This window comes from Hyperoodon ampullatus (assembly GCF_949752795.1).
Source record: "Hyperoodon ampullatus genome assembly, chromosome: 4".
Classification (NCBI taxonomy): domain Eukaryota; kingdom Metazoa; phylum Chordata; class Mammalia; order Artiodactyla; family Ziphiidae; genus Hyperoodon; species Hyperoodon ampullatus.
The window spans coordinates 38,711,472-38,736,854 of NC_136917.1; the positions used below are offsets into that span (position 1 = coordinate 38,711,472).

At 42.6% G+C, this 25,383-nt stretch overlaps 2 protein-coding genes across 2 annotated transcripts; both read right to left on the reverse strand.

The window, feature by feature from the left end:
- Positions 1 to 3,024: 3,024 nt before the first annotated feature.
- Positions 3,025 to 3,952, reverse strand: LOC307052349 (olfactory receptor 10H3-like; the record flags this gene model as incomplete). Its single annotated transcript, XM_079703234.1, is given in 2 exon segments — positions 3,025 to 3,715; positions 3,717 to 3,952. Coding segments are annotated over 2 exon segments (918 nt in total). The 5' UTR covers positions 3,944 to 3,952.
- Positions 3,953 to 18,009: 14,057 nt separating this feature from the next.
- LOC307051179 (olfactory receptor 10H1-like) lies at positions 18,010 to 19,020 on the reverse strand (the record flags this gene model as incomplete). The annotated part of the gene is made up of 1 exon (XM_079701522.1): positions 18,010 to 19,020. One exon carries the CDS (start codon positions 19,018 to 19,020, stop codon positions 18,010 to 18,012), a length of 1,011 nt encoding a protein of 336 aa, XP_079557648.1.
- Positions 19,021 to 25,383: the final 6,363 nt, after the last annotated feature.

Below are 25,383 nucleotides of genomic sequence, written 5' to 3' on the forward strand. Positions count from 1 at the left end.
AAAGTGACTTTAATAAGACATGAAAACATCAATATTTTGAATTTCTGTTCCACAAAGGATATCCTAAATAAAGTTAACAGGCAGATAGAAAATTTGTACAAGATCATTTACATTGTCTAAAACTGACAAGGGAACACTATCAAGAAGAATAAACAAGAAGTAGGAACCTCAATATAGATATGAGCAAAGGATATGAGCAGAGAAATCACAGAAGGAGTTACTCAGGCAAATGAAAAGATGCTCAAAAAAAAGGACTGGGTGAGATGAATGAAAGCAATGAAATTTCACTGCATACATATTCAATTCCCCAAATTAGAAAATGCTATGGTGATTGGGCAATGGGGAGAAAGGAATCCTCCAACACTGCTGGTGAGGATGGAGAATGGTGAAAATTCAGAATATACATGCTCTGTATACCAGCAAATCCATACCATATCTTATAAATTTGTTAAAATCCATAGAAATTACAACACAAAGAGTGAATTCTAAGGTAAACTCTGGACTTCAGTTAATAATAATTGATCCGTAATGGTTCATCAGTTGTAACAAATGTACCACACTATTACGTGTTTGTACAATATTTAACAGCATCCCAAGCATCAAGCCACCAGATGTCTGTAGCATCCCTCCCTCCCAAGATCATGACAACCAAAACTGTCTGTGGACATGTCCAAATGTCCACTGTAGTGCAGAATCACCCCAGGCTAAAAACTGCTGACTTAGGAGATGCAAAGGGAACCTAGGCTGGGTGAGAACTAAGGACCCAGAATGGGTAAACGGAGAAGACCCCCAGCAGCCTCTCAAGACTGAGATCCTTTCTTCTGGACCCTCTTCCCAGCCCTGACACCATCCCCAGGCTTGGCAGTGCTATCCACAACTGTCTGATTCTGCCTTCCTACCCTCTCCCTCTGGTTCCCCTCAGCCTGGCCTGCCTCTTCCATGAAGCGGCTAGCAGGGAAGGGCAGAAGAAGGTCTCCTGCTCGATGCTGTCAGTGGTACCCACAGGCAGGTGTGGGGTCAGACATAGGGCCTCCTGGAACCGATCCTGTATGCTTTATCCCTGCTGCAGGTTTCCAGCAGGCTGCTCCCCAGGGCCTCCCCAGGAGACCAAAGTAGATTTGTCCTCAGGGTCTGGAGATGCTGGGAGGGAACTCAAGGGGCCTTTGAGAACTTGTAGCCTCTACTCTTTCCTCCAACTATCCACATAGAACAAAGATCACTAGTGTTTTCTCTGCTCAGAGAGACATTAGTCTCCGCTGAGGGCTGAGGAGCTCCCAATCTCAGGGGAAGACAAGGCTTGATGCAGATGTCCTCAATCCACTGGGGTCAAGGTAGGGTCAGAGGGAAGGCAGAAGCTGGAGGAGCCTAGAATGAGATTCCAGGGCTGTGTCTTCAGGTGAGGACAGCTGGATGGCTTTTCAGAATGAGTCATTTGGAGCTGGGTCTTGGAGAGTGGTTTCTCTTGTGCAATGTAAGTCTTCTGGCCAAACTGGCCAGAAGTCACCTCTCTTTCCAAATTCTACCCTATTCCCATTGCCCTGATGGTCCAAGCCAGGTAGTCTGATATTTGCATATGCCTTCCTGTGATGTCATAAAACATAAATATTTAGTCTTTTTGTGTTGGCCTTGGTTCCTGACCCTCTGATAAGAGTGTCTTTTGTATACTAATGAGATGATTGGTGGCTGTGGGTTTATCCTTATAAAACATCTTCTGCCTCCAACTCAAATATTTGGCCTCACCTTTGAGTTAACAACTGATATCCCACATAGGGCCCCCTTTCTGGATCCTCAGTGATCTATATTCCCAAACACCAGCATGGGAGTCACATAGACCTAAAGTTCCCTGTGACTCCCTTCAGCCACATTTGTGTGACCTCCACCTACATTTTCCATGTGCATACTGAAGGTACCCATCTTGGCCTCTGACCTCTGTGCCATCTTGAGACAGCTCTCTAGCTTTCAACACACCCCTCAAATAGATGCAACTTTAACACAGTAATGAAAACTGATGTTTTACTGAAAATTATGTGTGGGAAAAATGGAAAGAGATTTCCATAAGATGTCAGATAACACCCTTTAACATGTCTGTGTTCTTACCTAAGCACTGATCACTCTTCCCTTTCTCTCTCCTCCCATTCTCTCTCCATCTCTCTCTCTCTGCCTTCCTCCTTTCTTGCCTCCATCATCTTCCCTTTCTTCCCCTTCCTCATATGCATATCGCCCTATTAGCAACCTCCTTCTGCTTCCTCCCATCTTGCCTGGATTTTGCCCCATATAGTTTTTAATCAATTGAATGATCAGATCTAAAGGACTCCAATCCTACTTGCCTGCTCTCTCTCTCTCTCTCTCTCTCTCTCTCTCTCTCTCTCTCTCACACACACACACACACACACACACACACACACACACACTTTGGCTCTCTCTCTACTTTGAATTCTAACATCCTTTACTCAGTTCACCTTGACAGAAAAACATCCATTACTGTCTATAACTCCAAAATCAAGTGAGAAATAATAAACCATTTTCTCTGGGGAAAGTATTTTCCTTTGTACATTTGTAATAATTAAAATATAATAATAATAATAAAACACTAGGCCCAGTACTTTATACATAAAAAGACTCAATTTTGGTGGCATTTATTACTATCTTTAGGTTATTTTGTTTATTCTTATTTTGGGGGATGGGAGGGTAAAGTCTTCTCTTGCTAGTCCATTCAAGAAGAACCACATGCATCAGGGTCCTGACACATCCATGTGATGCTCCCCACCTGCCTATAGATAGATAACACATTCTTAGGCATAGATAATTGGATGGAGTTCATCTCACTTGGTATAAATAAGAGGTTATGGTGATAGAGCCTAGGCAAGAGAGGGAAATATTGGAGAGAAACAAATAGCTAGTATGCATCAAACTCCCATGGAGTGCGGGTGTTTTACAGACCTGAATCATTACAACAGTTCTGTAGAGACAGGCATTATTTAAACCCAAACCATCTGTCACACTTCCATACCACCAAACTGGCCATCAGGAGCTTAGGGGACAGAATGTTCTGTGGAAGCTTTTCTTTATGGCGCTCTTCAGCTCCTTATTCCTGAGGCTGAGAAAGATCGGGCTAAGAAAGGGGGTGGAGACTGTATAGGTGGTGGCCATCGTGCTACTGTCCATAGAATGGAGGCCTTTGGGTTTGAGGTAGATGATGGAGGTAAAACCGTAGTGCACCACCACTATGGTGAGGTGGGATACACAGGTGGAGAAGGTCTTGTGCCAGCCCTCAGCAGAGGGGATCCTCAAGATGGTGGCCATGATGAAGACATAGGAGAGGATGATGAGGAATAAGCACCCCAGCAGGGCTGTGACACAAACAAGGATCACACCCATGGTGACAGAAGCTGTTTCCTTCCCATAGGCCAATTTCAAGAAAGAAAGCACGTGGCAGAGAAAATTGTGAATCATATTAGACCCACAGAAGGTGAGGTGAAAAACAATCAAGGTCACCATCATCCCCACGACTGAGCCACCAGCCCACCACCAGGACACAAGATGGGCACAGTCACGTGTTCTCATGAGCACATTGTAGCCCAGGGGGTGGCAGATGGCCACATAGTGGTCATAACCCGTGATCATGAGCAGAAAGGAATGGGTGAAGCCAAACGTGGGGGAGAACATCTGACTGACACAGGCCACAAAGGTGGTGGAGTGGTGGGTGGAGCACGTAAACCAGCATTCGAGGGGTGACCGCAACAGTGAACAGTATCTCAGAGATGGAGAGGGCACACAGGAAGAGGTACATGGGTGTGTGGAGCCTGTGCTCCCTCCAGATGGTGGCCATGATGAGCAGGTTCCCTAGCAGTGTGAACAGGTACATCAGCAGGTACAGCAAGAAGGTGGGCAGGAGCTGCTGAGGGAAGTTAGAGAAGCCGATGAGGATGAATTCAGACACCATGTTATAGTTCTGACCAGACAAGGATGCTGAATCTGGTGAGATCAGAAACAGAATGAAGGCACAGTGGTTAAAACATAGGCTCTAACATAAGATTAAATGGCAATTGAAGACCTCTATACTGTATAACTACTTTCTTAACTTGTCTGGGTCTCAAAATCTTCATCAGTAAGATGGAGTAAATTGTAATAGTCCTTACCATTCAGCATTGTGATAAACATAAAGTGAGAGCAGTATATTAAGTGCTTAAGACATAGTTTGGTTCCTGGGTTTTTATTAATGGTGATGAAAAGAAATAAAAGATCCAGGTGTGCAATTTTTAAGACAGGCACAGATGATCAGGGTCATATACTCTTGAATAGTGTGCCAGTTCTAGAAAACGTATTTTTGGATATTGAGGTTCTAACGTTTTTTTCTGAGTGTCATTGTCCTTTTATTGAGTGACCCATTCATATTTATTTTAATACTGTTTTATTGGTATTCATTTCTGCCATCGTATTTTGTATTAACGTATTTACTCCTCTAAAGGAAATAAGCAGAAGGTTTGAAAATAAAAGGATGGACAAATGTATCCCAGGCAAATATGCACCAAAGGAAAGTTTAGGCAGTACTCTTGAAAGCAGAAAAAAATGGAATTTAAGGAAACAATGATTATAATATGTGTTACCATATGCCAATAAAAGGAACCAGGTAACTTAGAGAAATGGTCTGTGCATAGATACAAGCCTAGGCCATCTCTGCAACAGTGAAATAGAACTTTCACTGAGCAATGTGTTAATGTTAAAGGATGCCAAAACAGTATGGATGGTCCTCAAAAAACTGAAAATAGAACTACCATATGATCTAGCAATTCCACTCCTGGGTATGTAACTGGAGAAAATGAATACACTAATTTGAAAAGTACATGCACCCCAATGATCATAGAAGCACTATTTACAACAGCCAGGATATGGAAGCAACCCAAGTGCTCATCAGCAGAAGAATGGATAAAAATGTGGTATATATTTACAATGAATTATCATTCAGCCAGTACAATAATGAAACCTACCATTTGCAGAAACATGAAGAGACCTAGAGAATATTATTCTTAATGAAATAGATCAGATGGAGAAAGACAAATACTGTATGATATCACTTATATGTGAAATCTAAAAAACAATACAAATGAGTATATATGCAAAACAGAAATAGACACACAGAAATAGAAAACAAACTAGTGGTTACCAAAGGGGAGAGGGAAGGGGGGAGGGAGGAAATTAGGGGACTGGGATTAACATATACAAACTACTCTTGTAAAATGGATAAGTAATAAAGATATATTGTATAGTATAGGAAATTATAGCCATTATCTTTTTTTTTTTTTTTTTTTTTTGCGGTACGCGGGCCTCTCACTGTTGTGGCCTCTCCCGTTGCGGAGCACAGGCTCCGGACGCGCAGGCTCAGCGGCCATGGCTCACGGGCCCAGCCGCTCCGCGGCATGTGGGATCCTCCTGGACTGGGGCACGAACCTGTGTCCCCTGCATCGGCAGGCGGACTCTCAACCACTGCGCCACCAGGGAAGCCCTAGCCATTATCTTATAATAACTCTGAATGGGGTATAATCAGTAAAAATACTGAATTATTGCACTTACAGCTGAAACTAATATAATGTTGTAAATTAACAAAACCTCAATACAAAATAATAAAAAAAATTACAAACACATGCACACACCATGGGACAAAGAAGAATATTTTATGAAGGATAGAAGCACATTTTAGAGACCTGCATAAATGTAATTAACCTATAAAACAATATACACTAGAATATTAGTAATAAATAGCACAACGTTACTGAAATAGATATAAAATACAAATAGCTAAATCAACATTGGGTAGATAGATAAAAAATTGAAGTTGGAAATTTTAAGAGTTCAGAAATGCAATTTGGGAATTATAATGCAATTAATACAGACAGACGTTAGCCCCTGAATATATTTATGTTCCTTGCCAAACAGAGATTAAATATTGTTTTCAAAAACATAGAGGACTTTAACAAAATTTGACCTTGTTTTTAGACCTAGAGAAACCTCCATCCACTTCAAAGTATATATATTATATACATTATAATCTGTTAAAATTGGAAACGGATAGGGGAGAATTGGTTTTCCAAATTCCATAAATTAGGAAGCTCAAGAGAGTTTTTTTAAAAAACACGTTTATTAGAGTATAATTGCTTTACAATGGTGTGTCAGTTTCTGCTTTATAACAAAGTGAATCAGTTATACATATACATGTCCCCGTGTCTCTTCCCTCTTGCATCTCCCTCCTTCCCACCCTCTCTGTCCCAGCCCTCTAGGTGGTCACAAAGCACCGAGCTGATCTCCCTGTGCTATGTGGCTGCTTCATACTAGCTATCTATTTTACATAGATTCCATATATATGTGTTAGCATATGGTATTTGTTTTTCTCTTTCTGACTTACTTCACTCTGTCTGACAGTCTCTAGGTCCATCCACCTCACTACAAATAACTCAGTTTCGTTTCTTTTTATGGCTGAGTAATATTCCATTGTATATATGTGCCACATCTTCTTTATCCATTCGTTATCCATTCATCTGTTCTTGGACATTTAGATTGCTTCCATGTCCTGGCTATTGTAAATAGAGCCACAATGAACATTTTGATACATGACTCTTTTTGAATTATGGTTTTCTCAGGGTATATGTCCAGTAGTGGGATTGCTGGGTCGTATGGTAGTTCTATTTTTAGTTTTTTAAGGAACCTCCATACTGTTCTCCATAATGGCTGTATCAATTTACATTCCCACCAACAGTGCAAGAGGGTTCCCTTTTCTCCACGCCCTCTCCAGCATTTATTGTTTGTAGATTTTTGATGATGGCCATTCTGATAGGGGTGAGATGATATCTCATTGTAGTTTTGATTTGCATTTCTCTAATGATTAATGATGTTGAGCATTCTTTCATGTGTTTGTTGGCAATCTGTATATCTTCTTTGGAGAAATGTCTATTTAGGTCTTCTGCCCATTTTTGGATTGGGTTGTTTGTTTTTTTTGATATTAAGCTTCAAGAGTTGCTTGTATGTTTTGGAGATTAATCCTCTGTCAGTTGCTTCATTTGCAAATATTTTCTCCCATTCTGAAGGTTGTCTTTTTGTCTTGTTTGTGGTTTCCTTTGCTGTGCAAAAGCTTTTAAGTTTCATTAGGTCCCATTTGTTTATTTTTGTTTTTATTCCCATTTCTCTAAGAGGTGTGTCAAAAAGGATCTTGCCGTGATTTATGTCATAGAGCATTCTGCCTATGTTTTCCTCTAAGAGTTTGATGGTGTCTGGCCTTACATTTAGGTCTTTAATCCATTTTGACTTTATTTTTTTGTATGGTGTTAGGGAGTGTTCTAATTTCATTCTTTTACATGTAGCTGTCCAGTTTTCCCAGCACCACTTATTGAAGAGGCGTCTTTTCTCCAATGTATATTTTTGCCTCCTTTATCAAAGATAAGGTGACCATATGTGCGTGGCTTTATCTCTGGGCTTTCTATCCTGTTCCATTGATCTATATTTCTGTTTATGTGCCGGTAACATATTGTCTTGATTATTGTAGCTTTGTAGCATAGTCTGAAGTAAGGGAGCCTGATTCCTCCAGCTCCATTTTTCTTTCTCAAGATTGCTTTGGCTATTCGGGGTCTTTTGTGTTTCCATACAAATTGTGAAATTTTTTGTTCTAGTTCTGTGAAAAATGCCAGTGGTAGTTTGATAGGGATTACATTGAATCTGTAGATTGCTTTGGGTGGTAGAGTCATTTTCACAATGTTGATTCTTCCAATCCAAGAACATGGTATATCTCTCCATCTATTTGTATCATATTTAATTTCTTTCATCAGTGTCTTATAATTTTATTCATACAGCTCTTTTGTCTCCTTAGGTAAGTTTACTCCTAGATATTTTATTCTTTTTGTTGCAATGTTAAATGGGAGTGTTATCTTAATTTCACTTTCAGATTTTTCATCATTAGTGTATAGGAATGCAAGAGATTTCTGTGCATTAATTTTGTATCCTGCTACTTTACCAACTTCACTGATTAGCTCTAGTAGTTTTTCGGTAGCATCTTTAGGATTCTCTATGTATAGTATCATGTCATCTGCAAACAGTGAAAGTTTTACTTCTTCTTTTGCAATTTGGATTCCTTTTATTTCTTTTTCTTCTCTGATTTCTGTTGCTAAAAATCCAAAACTATGTTGACTAAGAGTGATGAGAGTTGGCAACTTTGTCTTGTTCCTGATCTTAGTGGAAATGGTTTCAGTTTTTCACCATTGAGGATGATGTTGGCTGTGGGTTTGTCATATATGGACTTTATTATGTTGAGGGAAGTTCCCTCTATGCTTACTTTCTCAAGGGATTTTATCATAAATGGGTGTTGAATTTTGTCGAAAGCTTTCTCTGCATCTATTGACATGATCATATGTTTTTCTCCTTCAATTTGTTAATATGGTGTATCACGTTGATTGATTTGCATATATTGAAGAATCCTTGCATTCCTGGGATAAACCCCACTTGATCATATACTATGATCCTTTTAATGTGCTGTTGGATTCTGTTTGCTAACATTTTGTTGAGGAATTTTGCCTCTATGTTCATCAGTGATATGGACCTGTAGTTTTCTTTCATTGTGACATCTTGTTCTGGTTTAGGTATCAGGGTGATGGTGGCCTCGTAGAATGAGTTTGGGAGTGCTCCTCCCTCTGCTATATTTTGGAAGAGTTTGAGAAGGATAGGTGTTAGCTCTTCTCTAAATGTTTGATAAAATTCCCCTGTGAGGCCATCTGGTCCTGGGCTTTTGTTTGTTGGAAGATTTTTTATCACAGTTTCAATTTCAGTGCTTGTGATTGGACTGTTCATATTTTCTACTTCTTCCTGGTTCAGTCTCAGAAGGTTATGCATTTCTAAGAATTTGTCCATTTCTTCCAGGTTGTCCATTTTATTGGCATATAGTTGCTTGTAGTAATCTCTCATATCCTTCGTATTTCTGCAGTGTCAGTTGTTACTTCTCCTTTTTCATTCCTAATTCCATTGATTTCAGTCTTCTCCCTTTTTTTTCTTGATGAGGCTAGCTAATGGTTTATCAATTTTGTTAATTTCTCAAAGAATCAGCTTTTAGATTTATTGATCTTTGCTATTGTTTCCTTCATTTCTTTTTCATTTATTTCTGATCTGATCATTATGATTTCTTTCTTTCTGCTAACTTTGGGTTTTTTTAAATTTTTCTTTCTCTAATTGCTTTAGGTGTACGGTTAGGTTGCTTTTGAGATGTTTCTTGTTTCTTAAGGTAGGCTTGTAGAGATATAAACTTCCCTCTTAGAACTGCTTTTGCTGCATCCCATAAGTTTTGAGTAGTTGTGTTTTCATTGTCATGTGTTTCTAGGTATTTTTTGATTTCCTCTTTGATTTCTTCAGTAATCTCTTGGTTATTATGTAGTGTGTTGTTTAGCCTCCATGTGTTTGTATTTCTTACAGACTTTTTCCTGTAATTGATATCTAGTCTCATAGTGTTGTGGTCAGAAAGGATACTTGATACGATTTCAATTTTCTTAAATTTACCAAGGCTAGATTTGTGACCCAAAATATGATCTATCCTGGAGAATGTCCCATGAGCACTTGAGAAGAATGTGTATTCTGTTGTTTTTGGATGGAATGTCCTATAAATATCAATTAAGTCCATCTTGTTTAATGTATCATTTAAAGCTTGTGTTTCCTTATTTATTTTCATTTTGGATGATCTGTCCATTGTTGAAAGTGGGGTGTTAAAGTCCCCTACTATGATTGTGTTACTGTCGATTTCCCCTTTTATGGCTGTTAGTATTTGCCTTATGTATTGAGGTGATCCTACGTTGGCTGCATAAATATTTACAATTGTTATATCTTCTTCTTGGATTGATCCCTTGATCATTATGTAGTGTCCTTCTTTGTCTCTTGTAATAGTCTTTGTTTTAAAGTATATTTTGTCTGATTTGAGAATTGCTACTCCAGATTTCTTTTGATTTCATTTTGCATGGAATATCTTTTTCCATCCCCTCACTATCAGTCTGTATGTGTCCCTAGGTTTGAAGTTGGTCTCTTGTAGAGAGCATATATATGGGTCTCATTTTTGTATCCATTCATGCAGTCTATATCTTTTGGTTGGAGCATTTAAACCATTTACATTTAAGGTAATTATCCATAAGTATGTTCCTTTTACCATTTTCTTAATTGTTTTGGGTTTGTTATTGTATGTCTTTTCCTTCTCTTGTGTTTCCTGCTTAGAGAAGTTCCTTTATCATTTGTTGTAAAGCTGGTTTGGTGGTGCTGAACTCTCTCAGCTTTTGTTTGTCTGTAAAGGTTTTAATTTCTCCATCAAATCTGAATGAGATCCTTGCTGGGTAGCGTAATCTTGGTTGTAGATTTTTCTCCTTCATCACTTTAAATATGTCTTGCCAGTCCCTTCTGGCTTGCAGAGTTTCTGCTGAAAGATCAGCTGTTAACCTGATGGGGATTCCCTTGTGTGTTATTTGTTGTTTTTCCCTTGCTGCTTTTAATATGTTTTCTTTGTATTTAACTTTTGACAGTTTGATTAATATGTGTCTTGGCATGTTTCTCCTTGGATTTATCCTGTATGGGACTCTCTGTGCTTCCTGGACTTGATTAACTATTTCCTCTCCCATATTAGGGAAGTTTTCAACTATAATCTCTTCAAATATTTTCTCAGTCCCTTTCTTTTTCTCTTCTTCTTCTGGAACCCCTATAATTTGAATGTTGGTGCGTTTAGTGTTGTCCCAGAGGTCTCTGAGACTGTCCTCAGTTCTTTTCATTCTTTTTTCTTTATTCTGCTCTGCAGTAGTTATTTCCACTATTTTATCTTCCAGGTCACTTATCTGTTCTTCTGCCTCAGTTATTCTGCTATTGATCCTATCTAGAGTATTTTTAGTTTCTTTTACTGTGTTGTTCATCGTTGCTTGTTTCATCTTTAGTTCTTCTAGGTCCTTGTTAAATGTTTCTTGCATTTTCTCTATTCTATTTCCAAGATTTTGGATCATCTTTACTATCATTATTCTGAATTCTTTTTCAGGTAGATTGCCTATTTCCTCTTCATTTGTTAGGTCTGGTGGGTTTTTATCTTGCTCCTTCATCTGCTGTGTGTTTTTCTGTCTTCTCATTTTGCTTATCTTACTGTGTTTTGGGTCTCCTTTTTGAAGGCTGCAGGTTCGTAGTTCCCGTTGTTTTTGGTGTCTGTCCCCAGCGGCTAAAGTTGGTTCAGTGGGTTGTGTGGGCTTCCTGGTGGAGGGGACTAGTGCCTGTGTTCTAGTGGATGAGGCTGGATCTTGTCTTTCTGGTGGGCAGGTCCACGTCTGCTGGTGTGTTTTGGGGTGTCTGTGGCCTTATTATGATTTTAGGCAGCCTCTCTGCTAATGGATGCAGCTGTGTTCCTGTCTTGCTAGTTTGGCATAGGGTGTCCAGCACTGTAGCTTGCTGGTCGTTGAATGCAGCTGGGTGTTGGTTTTGAGATGGAGATCTCTGGGAGGTTTTTGCCGTTTGATATTACGTGGAGCTGGGAGGTCTCTTGTGGACCAGTGTCCTGAAGGTGGCTCTCCCACCTCAGTGGGACAGCCCTGACGCCTGGCTGGAGCACCAAGAGACTGTCCTCCAGATGGCTCAGAATAAAAGGGAGAAAAAGTAGAAAGAAAGAAAGAAAGAGAGAGAGAGAGAAAGAAGGAAGGAAGGAAAGAAGATAAAATAAAATAAAATAAAGTTATTAAAATAAAAAAGTTATTAAGAAATAAAATTTTTTTTAAGAAAAAAACAAAACGGACGGATAGAACCCTAGGACAAATGGTGAAAGCAAAGCTATACGGACAAAATCTCACACAGAAGCATACACATACACACTCACAAAAAGCAGAAAAGGGGAAAAATAATAAATCTTGCTCTCAAAATCCACCTCCTCAATTTGGGATGATTCGTTGTCTATTCAGGTATTCCACAGATGCAGGGTACATCAAGTTGATTGTGGAGCTTTAATCCGCTGCTTCTGAGGCTGCTGGGAGAGATTTCCCTTTCTCTTCTTTGTTCGCACAGCTCCCGGGGCTCAGCTTTGGATTTGGCCCCGCCTCTCCGTGTAGATCGCCGGAGGGCATGTGTTCTTCGCTCAGACAGGACGGGGTTAAAGGAGACGCTGATTCGGGGGCTCCGGCTCACTCAGGCCTGGAGGAGGGAGGGGTACGGAGTGTGGGGCGAGCCTGCGGCAGCAGAGGCCACCGTGACGTTGCACCAGCCTGAAGTGCTATGTGTGTTCTCCCGGGTAAGTTGTCCCTGGATCCCAGGACCCTGGTAGTGGCGGGCTGCACAGCTCCCCGGAATGGAGGTGTGGATAGTGACCTGTGCTCGCACACAGGCTTCTTGGTGGCGGCAGCAGCACCCTTAGCGTCTCATGCCCGACTCTGGGGTCCGCGCTGTTAGCCGCGGCTCGTGTCCGTCTCTGGAGCTCCTTTAAGCAGCGCTCTTAATCCCCTCTCCTCATGCACCAGGAAACAAAGAGGGAAGAAAAAGTCTCTCGCCTCTTTGGCAGGTCCAGACTTTTTCCCAGACTCCCTCCCTGCCAGCCGTGGTGCACTAACCCCTTCAGGCTGTGTTCACGCCTCCAGCCCCAGTCCTCTCCCTGCGCTCCAACCGAAGCTGAGCCTCAGCTCCCAGCCCCTCCCAACCCCGGCGGGTGTGCAGACAAGCCTCTCGGACTGGTGAGTGCTGGTCGGCCCCGATCCTCTGTGCGGGAATCTCTCCGCTTTGCCCTCTGCACCCCTGTTGCTGTGCTCTCCTCCGTGGCTCCGAAGCTTCCCCCCTCCGCCACCCGCAGTCTCCGCCCGCGATGGGGCTTCCTAGTGTGTGGAAACCTTTCCTCCTTCACAGCTCCCTCCCACTGGTGCAGGTTCCGTCCCTATTCTTTTGTCTCTGTTTATTCTTTTTTCTTTTGCCCTACCCAGGTACGTGGGGGAGTTTCTTGCCTTTTGGGAGGTCTGAGGTCTTCTGCCAGCGTTCAGTAGGTGTTCTGTAGGAGTTGTTCCACGTGTAGATGTATTTCTGGTGTATCTGTGGGGAGGAAGGTGTTCTCCACATCTTACTCTTCCGCCATCTTCCCAATTCCCCCAGGCACGTTTTCAGATGCCACTGGGGATTCAACATGGAACTGATTAGATGTGACACTGATCTCAGTGCTTTCAGTTGAGAGAGGAAGATGTGGCTATTAAACAAATAATCACACTGATTAATATATATGATACATTATGATAAAAGCTATGAGGAAAGAAAGAAGTTGCTATGAGTGCTTATAATAGGAGTGGTGACTCAGTATGGGGAAATCAGGGAAGGCTCTCCTGAGGAGGTGACATTTAAGGTCAAGCCTATGGATGTGTAGGTGATGCCAGCAGAAGGGTATTCCAGGTAGAAGCAGCAGCATGGGCAAAGCCTGTAAGGTCTGAGTGTGCTTGGTTTATTGCAGGGATAACCAGGATGTTAGAGAGGCTGGGGAGGGCTGGGGTGTAATGTTGAAGATGAAGCATGGAGCCGACCACAGGAGAATTTGTACTGTGTCCCAAGGATATAAACAGACAGGGGATTTTTCAAGTTTTCCCTTTCGAAAGATCCTTCTGGCTGCTGGACAGAGACAGCTTGTGGGGGTTGAGGGTGGAGGGGAAGAAAAACATCCTTGAGGTGGGGACTGGACTTTCATCCACAAGCATGGCTGTCAGGGTCTACACTGCGGAAGGGCAGAACAAGAGAGGAGAAGGCAGCAGGTTGCATCATTCAGGACGGTCTTTGCCTTGAGCAGTTAGCATGGAAGCCCACGGTGGCTCCATTAGCACCAGGAGGGGGGACCCCTAAAGTCTGGAGATCTCTCCATCAGCAGCCTTTCTCTGTGCTCCAGGCCCTTTAATCACCTCTCTGGGCTCTGGCCCCACCTTAGGATACCAAAGCAGGTGGCACAGCAGGTACCATTAGTAAGGAATGGCAAACAGCTAGGAATGCAGGCGGTGGAAGAACATAAGAAAGTGGAAGCTGAATAATAGAGGGGAGGGGAGGACAGGCCCTGGGGGGGGGGCAGGGTGGTCCTAGCCAACACTAGTGGGCAGAGGGGCAGGGCTGTCTTCACTCCTGTGATGGGAGGGTCATCACCCAAAGATGCTGGTTGTGTTGACACTGATGTTTTGGCATTTATCTCTATTTTCCATCACCAGATAAGTGAATGATGGTTTCAAAGTTTTGAACTGTTGCAGGGAAACTAAAGGCAAGGTATTTTGGGGGGTTGGGGGAGATAGGGATGTCTAACAGTATCAGGACTAGGGTCAGGCAAGTGAGACACTCACATTGACAGCTAAATTTAGGGGGCCACCACAAAATTCAGTAATTAAGATAAATCATATTTTATGCAATATTTTACAAAATCAAAATTAATGTAAAAAATTCACTATGAACAATATATCAACATTTTAAATAAAGACAGGAAGCAGCACTGCAGTTTCATGACCTTGCCTCATTCTTCTAGTCCTGACCCAGCCCTTGGGTCTAGAATATGCCACTTAGAGAAAGAACATACATTCACTAAGTTCAACTTCTTTGGTCATTTTAAATTTACAATACAACTAATAGTAAATAAAATAAAGGAGTAAAAATATGGTTTATTTAAATTTCAGAAAGTGTTGTCATTGGTCAATCAAAGTAGAATAAGTTGATTTTTTCTATTATGACCACAGGGAACCACACTGGCACTCTTGGATATAATTCAGAAGTCACCTTTGCTGTCAGCTCCTTCATATTCACATAGTCTGACTCTTACATATTTCCCAGGGCAATCGGTATATTCGAAAAGTCTCCAGATCTGTGATTTGCCAAAGAGCACTGGCTACACCTTAAGGCTTGTGCTGGCCACTTAAACATTCCTTGCATGTGACAGCTTCAAGAGTCCTTATATCTGGTATTCCTTCACCATTTATAGGGGAAGCAAAGGATGTCCCCAAATATTGCTAATTAACTATCTTAAGTCTTCTCAATATAACCCAGGAACTTGGCTTTAAAAGGATTCAGTTCTTTTTGTTTTGTTTGTTTGTTTGTTTTAGCTCAAGCAACTTCATGTTTAAACATGACACTCTTTTCCATATTAATACCACCACTAAGGAAAAGCAAACACAGAATGACTATAGCCAGTTTTTGTCAAGGTTAGGTTATGTCTCCCCAGTCCTCTCACATTGGGCATTTCTTCCTAACCTCCTGAGGTCACCATATTTTCAAGGTCTGGGCTTATTTCATTTGGTGCCTGCTAAAACCAGTCTTTTCTTTCCAATCCAGGTTTTCATCCCTTCCTGGAACAGCTGGCCCCCCCTCCTCATAACCCCTGAGAAGTGTATGCTTCGGAACCCCAGCTCCAACTTAATGAATTCTAGTTTTTTTCCACTTCAGGAGAAAGATTTAGCTAGCAGACTTAATCTCTTTATATCTCAATTTCCTCATCTTGAAAATGGAACTAATAATCTGACCTCCCTTGTAGAGTAAAAGAACTGATGTGGGGGCTTCCCTGGTGGCGCAGTGGTTGAGAGTCTGCCTGCCGATGCAGGGCACACGGGTTCGTGCCCCCGTCTGGGAAGATCCCACATGCCGCGGAGCGGCTGGGTCCGTGAGCCATGCTGAGCCAGCGCGTCCGGAGCCTGTGCTCCGCAACGGGAGAGGCCACAACAGTGAGAGGCCTGCGTACCGCAAAAAAAAAATTAAAAAAAAAGAACTGATGTGTGTAAAGCATTTAAGACCTTACCTGTCTTCATCCATCAGGGAAATGTTAATCAAAACCACAATTAGATACCTCTAGAATGACTACAATCAGAAAGTTAGATAACAACAAACGTTGGTGAGGATGTGGAGAAATTGGAACCCTCATACGCTGCTGGTGGGGATGAAAAATGGTGCAACCTCTTTAGAAAAGAGTCTAGCAGTTCCTCAAATAACTAAACATAGAGTTACCATATGACCCATCCATTCCACTGAAAGGTATATACCTCCCAAAATGAAAACATAGGTCCACACAAAAACTTGTACATGAATGTTTATAGCAGAAACACTCATGGTGGCCAAAATGTGCAAACAACCAAAAAATGTATCAACAGATGGATGGATAAACAAAATGTCATATATATGCAAACAATGCAACTTTATTCAGCTATAAAAAAGGAATGAAATTAGTGATACATGCTGTGACATGGATAAACCTTGAAAACATGCTACATGAAAGAAGCCAGACACAAAATGATAAATATCGTATGATTCCATGTATATGAAATGTCCAGATAAGTCAAATCTATAGAGACAGTAGATTAATGGTTGCTTAGAACTGGAAGGAAGGGAAGAAAGAGAGGTGATAGCTAAAAGGTACAGCTTTCTTTTGGAGGTGAGGAAAATGTTCTAAATTCGCTGTGGTAATGATGACACATATCTTCATATGGGTTATATGGTATGTAAAGTACATTTCAATACAGGTATTTTTTTAAAGCCCATAATAGCTGATGATAAATGCTCAACAAATGGGAAACTGTTATCTTCACAACTATTAAAAAGAAAGGAAGAAAGGGAGGAAGGAAGGAGGGAGAGAGGGAAAGGGGGAAGGGAGGGAGAGAGAGAGAGAGAGAGAAAGGGTGAGACAGGAAAGCTACTTCTGCCTCCAACTCAAATATGTGGCTTCATATTTGAGCTAAGGATTCTTTAGAGCAGTGTTTCCCAAAGTGTCATCCTCAGACCAGCTTCAGCATCACCTGGGAACTTGGTAGAAATGAAGATTCTAGAGTCCCCCCTGCCCACCCCCATAGACCTGCTGAATTAGACACTCTGAGGTGAGACCCAGCAGCGTGATTCTGATGTGCCCTCAGTTGGAGACCCATTACTACAGAAGACTCACTCAGTCGACCCCATTCTACATCCATGAACTTACCTGGCTTCTTGATTTTGGGCAGGTACCAAACCTCACTGCATCCACTGCCTCATTTAAAAATGGAGCGTAACCCAAAGCGGCTACCTGATTCTGCCTGAGCACTTCCCTTGAAGCAGGCCCAGCCTGTGGATGCATCCCCCCAATCTATCTGACTCCACAACCCATGAAAGGGAAATGGATTTTTATTGAGTATTTCAAGGGCGTCCAGAAAGGGGATTTACATCAGGTACTTTATGGCCATGTTATTAACCTTATAAAATGTCCATTTATGTCCCTGCTCTTTCCCCGTATTTCTTCACCAGCCACTGGGTCCATCATCCCCTCCTAGGTCCCCATCAACTGCTAGCAATCTGGTTTTTCTACCTGTTCCTCCCCTATTCCTCAAACCAACCACCACTTCATCTTCCTCTCACATGTCTTCCCCCATCTCTTTCCATATTGCTTATCTTAGAAGGAGAATTTCAGATCCTCTCTCTCTTCTTTCTATAATTTGTATCCTTAGAACTATCATTCACTCAGCCAACAAAAGCAACTCATAGGAGAAGACACCCTACCTCCAAAAATGTGAAGACTTGAAATGAAAAACAACAACAGTCAACAATGCTTTCCTTCCCTCAATATGATACATGAGAGAGATGAGGTCTCCAAAGCATAGAGTGCAGTTCTTGATACACAGCGGGCACCAGATCACTGTCGCTGTTTATGTCATCATTGTTTTAGGTAGAGCAAGCATCCCTCCTTCACACAGCGAAGATAAATTATGCACGCAGATTCCCCAACACAAGACATGGGCGTCCCCTCTTTCATGCTGCTCTCAGGCACAGTAAACAGGAGGAAATTGACTCACAAGGTCAATATTGGGGAGATTGTGACTCCAGTGAATGCAGGAGGAATCAGGTCAACCAGACTGGGGAAAAGGAGAGAAAGCAGACATCTAGCATTTATAGAGAAGTTGTTGAGTGGGGACGAGTGGAAATTCACAAACAGGAATCATCACCAGTGCAGCATGATTATTCCCATTTTACAGATGATAGACTGAAAAGCCTCTACGTGCCACATCTCCTGTTACAAAACCTGCCATTTCAGGAGCTATGGAGAAAGAATTTGTTGAGGAAGGTCTTTTTCATGGCATTCTTCAGCTCCTTGTTCCTGAGACTGAAAACGATAGGACTGAGGAAGGGGATGAGGACTGTGTAGGTGATGCCCATCAGGGTGTCTGCTTCCAGAGACTGGGGACCCTTGGGCTTGAGGTAGATGACAGAGGCAAAGCCATAGTGCACGACCACCACAGTGAGGTGGGATGCACACGTGGAGAAGGCCTTGTGCCTGCCCTCGGCTGAGGGGATCCTCAAGATGGCAGCCACGATGAAGGCATAAGAGAGAAGGATGAGGAGACAGCAGCCCAGCAGGACAATGACACACACCAGGCCCACGCCCATGGCCACGGTGGAGACGTTGTCCCCACAGGCTAACTTCACTAGAGGTGGCATGTGACAGAAGAAATGGTGGATCACATTGGGTCCACAAAAGGTGAGGTAGAAAATGGCTGATGTCACCACTAGCCCCATGACTGAGCCTCCAGCCCAGGACCAGGCCACCAGGCAGGCACAGTCACGGGGGCTCATGAGCACGTTGTAGCACAGGGGGTGGCAGATGGCCACGTAGCGGTCATAGCCCATGACGGTGAGCAGGAAGGAGTGGGTGAAGCCAAACGTGAAGGAGAAGAACATCTGGCTGGCACAGGCCATGAGGACGATGGTGTGGTGGGTGGAGAGCAGGTCGGCCAGCATGCGTGGGGTGATGGCAAAGGTGTAGAGGACCTCGGAGATGGAGAGGGCGCACAGGAAGAGGTACATGGGCGTGTGGAGGCTGGGCTCCCTCCAGATGGTGGCCATGATGAGCAGGTTCCCCAGCAGCGTGAACAAGTACATCAGCAGATACAGCAGGAAGAACATCAGCTGAAGGTGGGGGAAGGTGGAGAAGCCACTGAGGATGAATTCAATCACTGCTGAGAGGTTGGCTCCCTGCATGGAGGCTGTGCCTGAAGTGAGGTGTGATGTGGAGAGATCAGCTACTGTATGGAGGAAGGTCATCCGCTTCCATCATTCCTGGCCCTGCTGCCAAGGGGCTGCTTCTGATAAATGACAGTTGGCATTGGTTGAGTTCCTACTCTGTGCCTCCTATGATTTAATCTTCTCATCAGTGAAGTGGGGGAGGTGCTGATTTGATCACCCCATTTTGAGTGTCTTGAGAATACTCACTGAGAATATTGGGGTGCTAAATGCTAAGCAACTTGTTCAAGGTGAGCTGTCAAAATGGCAGCATTAAGACTTGAACACATGGCTGACTTTCTCCAAAGGCTATACACCTCTCTCTCTCTGGTTACCTTCGATAATATAAATGTTCCTTCACCAGAGCTTCTAACCATTTCCCTCCTGCTCCATTCTGCTAAAACTTGCTCTTCCCATAGCTTCAGATATCACAAGACCTACCTACCCATGGCTACAACACTTTGGACCAGTGTGCATATCTAACTTAAGATGAATCAATCAGATTCTTCCTCTGGAGTTATCCATGCAATGAATCAGAAGCAAGAGACTGTGTAGAAATAATGTTCTAGTTGTTTTCCAGATCCCAGAAGGTGCATCTGTATCTTCTGAGGCAATGCAACATAGCCATCTGACAAAGGGATGAGGGAGTCAGCCAACCTGTGTTCGAACCCCTGCTCTGCATGCTGTGTAAACCTGAGCAAGTGTCTTAATTTCTTTGTACCTCCATTTCCCCCTACTTAGCTCAAAGTGTTGTTGTGAGAATTAAATGAGTTATTCTTGGACTCGATCTGGAAAACAATAGGTGCTACCTTTGATAATTAATACACTCAGTGAGCAAATGTATATGATCTGTGCTCAGTAAAGAACAATTTAATGGGTATTCAGTGTCTCTTTATGAATAAAAATTTTAAATCCTTTTTAAAAATATATTTATTTTATTTATATTTATTTTGGGCTGCATTGGGTCTTTGTTGTTGCGCGCAGGCTTTCTTTAGTTGTGGTGAGTGGGAACTACTCTTCATTGCGCACGCGGGCTTCTCATTGTTGTGGCTTCTCTTGCTGCAGAGCACGAGCTCTAGGCACACGGGCTTCAGTAGTTGTGGCTCACAGGCTCTAGAGAGCAGGCTCAGTAGTTGTGGCACACGGGCTTAGTTGCATCCGTGGCATGTGGGATCTTCCTGGACCAGGGCTCGAGCCCATGTCCCCTACATTGGCAGGCGGATTCTTAACTACTGCGCCACCAGGGAAGCCCCAAATCCTTTTTTTTAAATTAGGCTATGTCAAGTTTAAAAGGCAGCTAACCGCTAATCTTTTTTCTGTCTCTAAGGATTTGCCTGCTCTGGACAAGTCATCTAAATGTAATCATATACTCTGTGGACTTTGGGGTCTGACTTCTTTCACTCAGCATAATGTTTTTGAGGTTCATCCATGTTGTAGCATTGTCATAACTTCATACCTTTTAATGGCTGAGCAATATTCCATTGTATCGACAGACCACATTTTGTTGATCTATTCACCCATTGATGGACATTTGGTTCTTTTCCACTTTTTCACTATAGTGAATAGTGCTGCTATGAATATTTATGTAAGAGTTTAAGGCATGTCAATTGTTGCTGGGGGCTAGAGGAAGGGGATAAATGGGAGTGACTTCTAATGGATATGGGGTTTCCTTTGGGGGTGCTGAGAAGATTCTGGAACTAGATAGATGGTGCTTGTACAACATCGTGAATGCATTTAATGCCACTGAATTGTACGCTATAAAATGGTTAAAATGGTAAATTTTATGTTATATGTACTTTACCAGAATAAAAAAATAGGAATAAAGTAGTAAATGCCCTCTTAAGCGGGCTCATGTCCTTGATCAAGCTCTGACAAGTTGAGAACAAAACAAAGTAGGGGAACCAGACACCTTGGTAACTGAAGGTTGCTTTCCCCAAACATCACTGGTTTCCAGAGTTTCTTGGCCTCCCTCTCTTGGAGTCACTTGTTTCTTTCCCTCACTTCCGGGTCAGCACCTGCCATAGGTCCCCAGGTAGCCCCCATGGCCTCACTCATTCCTGATACCCTGAGATCCTAGAGGGGGTGAGTCAAAGTCAATGACTTGGAAACAAGAGCCCCCAAGAAAAGGCTGAATGGGTGAGACTGGGATCATGTAGGCTGTGGTCTCAACTTCCTGTAGCTCTCCAACATCTAGTGCAAGGTTTTTCAATATTTGGTTCCAGATCATCTTTTGCTATGGATGCACTGTAAGGTGTTTAGCAGCATCCCTGGCCTCTACCAGCTGGATGCCAGTAGCTCCAGCTCAGTAGTGACAACCAAAAATGTATCCAGACATTCTAACAGGTGTGAGGTGATACCTCATTGTAGTTTTGATTTGTATTTCTCTAATGATTAGCGATGTTGAATATCCTTTCATGTGTTTGTTGGCCATCTGTATATCTTCTTTGGACAAATGTCTACTTAGGTCTTCTGCCCATTTTTGGATTGGGTTGTTTGTTTTTTTGCTATTGAGCTGCATGAGCTGCTTATAAATTTTGGAGATTAATCCTTTGTCAGTTGCTTCGTTTGCAAATATTTTCTCCCATTCTGAGGGTTGTCTTTTCATCTTGTTTATGGTTTCCTTTGTTGTACAAAAGCTTTTAAGTTTCATTAGGTCCCATTTGTTTATTTTTGTTTTTATTTCCATTTCTCTAGGAGGTGGGTCAAAAAGGAGCTTGCTGTGATTTAGGTCATGGAGTATTCTGACTATGTTTTCTTCTAAGAGTTTTATAGTGTCATTGCCAGTGTCCCCTTTGGGGGCAAAGTCGCCTCCAGTTGAGAACCAATGATCTAAAGAGTACAGTTGTAATTCCTTAACTGCTCTTTGTCCCTGGATCTCAGTTCTTTCCCTTCTTCAACTGGCAAACACCTGTTCATCTTTAAGTCTAAGCTTAAATGTCACCTTCTCTATGCAGCCTTCCTGGACATCTCTTCCCAAAACAGATTTAGTCACTCATTCCTGTGTGCTTCCAAAACCGTACTCCTGAGTAAGCTTAAAACTCCTTGAGTTTAACTCTTTCATGACCTTCATTACAATGTATCATGCTGGAGACACAACTGTCTTTGGCACTGGATTTCAGTTCTTGATGAGAGTAGCTACTCTTTATTGGACGTTGGCACCTGTGCTCGTATGCTTCTTATGAAATCTTTAATCCAATATTGTGAGGCACCTGCTATGATCCCTGTTTTACAGAAGTGGCAGCTGCCTCCCACAGAGGACACACCACTTGCCGAAGGGACCATGGCTCCTGAGTGGGGGAGCCAGGATCTAAACCTACATCTGAATAACCCCAAAGCCTATCTTTTCCTAAACTCTCTGTTATACTCACCACTTACTGGTGGCTGTTAGTGAATGTCAGGGCTACTTCCAGGACGAGGGACATGTTAGCTTCACCATACCAGACCATTCCCATACTCCTTCCCTATATTAACAAAGATCACAAAAGCCACAGCCACAAAGAAAGAAAGAGGTACTATAAGAAAACAAGAGCTCACCATGTCCTGGGAAGGTGGTCCAGGGATGCATATACACCTTCTGGGATGATGGGGACACAGAAAACAGCTAAGATTGGTATCTGTTCATTCTGGAAAAAGGCAAAACTGTGGAGACAGTAAAAAGATTGATGGTTGTCAAGCGTTCAAGGAGAGAGCAGAAGGGTTGATAAGGTGGAACTTGGGTTTTTTATTTTAAGTTGGTGAAACTCTTCTGTATGATACTGTAATGGTGGATACATGACATGGTGCATTGGTCAAAACTCATAGGATGTACAGCACCAAGAGTGAACCCTATTGCAAACTGTGGGCTTTGGTTAATAACAGTGTGTCAATATTGGTTTAACAGCTGTAACGCAGTTATCTCACTAATGCAGGATGTTAATAATAAGGGAACCTCTGTGCTGGGAGAGAGATGGTACATAGTAATTTTCTGCACTATGTGCTCAAATTTCTGTAAACCTAAAATTACTCTTAAAAATCTACTAATTTTTTTAAAAAGAAAAACAAACAGTCATAGAACCACAGTGGGCATGGGAGTAGGACAACAGAGAGGTAGACTGAAGTGTCCCAGCATTGATCCACTAGGAGAACACGTAGTGGGTCCCTCTGTAAGTAAACTGAACAACCACAGAGAGAGTATAATCTGGCAATCTTGCACTTAGAGGAACCCACAGCAGGGCCAGCTCCCCACCCAGGAACGCAGAGGCCTAGCCTGTCCATGGACCAATCCTGTCCTCATATACCCCTGCAGCAGTTTTCCAACTTCAGCATTAGGGATTTTAGGGGCCAATAATTTGGGGGGATTGGGGCTGTCCTGTGCATTATAAGATGCTGAGCAGCATCCCTGTCACCCACTACATGTCAGCAGCATCCCTCAATTGTGACCATCCAAAGTATACTCACACATTGTCAAATGACCCCTGGGAAGCAGAACTGCTTCCGGTTGAGAACCACAGACCAGGTCTGTGTCATCTCTATCTTGCCTTACCTGTCTTCCCCCATCCTGGCTCTCTCTTTTCACTGAAGCTGTTTAGATTCCCCTCTCTGCATCCTCCCTTCCATTTCAGCCACCTCCTGCCTCCTTTTTTTCTCCCATTTTCATCTTTGACTCCTTACCATCACTGCACCTGTCCACCCTGGTGCTTCCCTGATACTTTATACCCTCAGAGCTGGGTGGTGATTGGAGCCTTCAGTCCTAAATCCTCTTGACTATCTATTTTCTGTGCTTCCCCACAATCCTTTCACCATTGGTTTTTGGCCAGGACAGAGAGGAGAGAGGGGTTAAAATTCAGGCAGGTGTTCTGGGTAACTTGGTGTGGCAGCTCTTTTCTCTCTGCACCTTAGTTTTCTTACCTGTCCTACAAAGCAATCATCACATTACCTTGAAGCTAGAAAGTAGAGCCCTGCCTGCTGCTCCCACCCCATTCACACAAATTGCACAAGGAGTTGTATAAACAAGGTGGCTTCTCTGATTCTGTGGCAGATACTGGTTCCCCGGATCTCTCCTGCTCAAGTGGGAGGGAAGGAGGTTGTTTCACCTAGGGCTCCAGGTTCTGCATTTGCCTCTGCCTCACTCCAGCAAGAGGCCCTGGTTTGGTGTTTCCCTTCAGGTGAGGGCTGCAAGGCAAGGAACATTCCACCCTGAGCATGCCAGTGCAGTAGGGGGATTTACCTGAGTCTGTCCTCCATTTTTTATGCTGCCTCTTCTCCCTGCCTGTTGCCTTCTCTTACTGTGTTACCACGCTTCTGCCTCTGCTACAGGTATGCTGGGACCCCGGGGAACACTGCGAGGCATTGGGCAACCCCAGGAAGACTCTGTCCTCACTTTCCTTCCCTCCCTACTTTCCAGGGGTGAGTTGTTTACATTAGCTTCTCAGGGACTTCAACAGAGTCTAACACTCTGCAATTTGGGATTTGGGGCTCTGGCTCCTAACTTTGGCAGGAAGACAGACCTTCTATTGCCTGCTGGGGCTGAGAAAACTACCCAATGTGCCTCTCCACCTTCATTCTTCCCTTTCCAGGTTATTTGCCCAATTAAATATCTTTTTTTAAAATTTAAATTATCACATAAATATTTGTTTCTTCTTATTAAATAATCAAAATGCTACAAATCGGGCTAAAAGTCATGCAATGGCCAGCCATGCTAATACCATGATGAATTTGATGGGCATCCTTACAGACCTTTGTATGCATGGGGCATGTGAACAAACACAATCCCATAAAATAAGAGTAGTATTGTGGAGTTTTGTTGTGCTTTTTGGGGTTTTGTTTTATTTTGGGGGTGAAATTCACATAACATAAAATTAACCATTTTAAAGTGAACAATTCAGTGGCGTTTAGCACATTAACAATGTTGTTAAACCGTCATGTTTATCTAGTTCTAGGACATTTTTATCACCCCCCAAATGGGAGATCCCATCCCATTAGCAGTCCTCCTCTGTCTGCTCACTAGCCCCAGATTAGCAGAAACCACTAATCTCCTTTTTTACCCTATGCATAAATAGGGTAAAAAAGGAGATTAGTAGACATCTCATAGAAATAGAATCATACAGTATGTAGCCTATGGGGTCTGGCTTTTTCACTCAGCATATTTTTGCGATTCATCCATCATGTAGCATGCATCAGTGCTTCATTCCTTTTCATAGATGAGTAATATTCCATTGTATGGCTTGACCATATTTTGTTTATTCATTCACCCATTGATGGGCATTTAGGTTGTTTCTAACTTTTGGCTGTGTGAATAGTGCTGCTATGGATATTTGTGTACAAAGATTTAATTGAATTCTTTTTATTTCTTTGGGGGTATATTCCAAGGAGTGAAATTGCTTGGTCATATAGTAATTCAGTATTTAATTTTTTGATGAACCACCA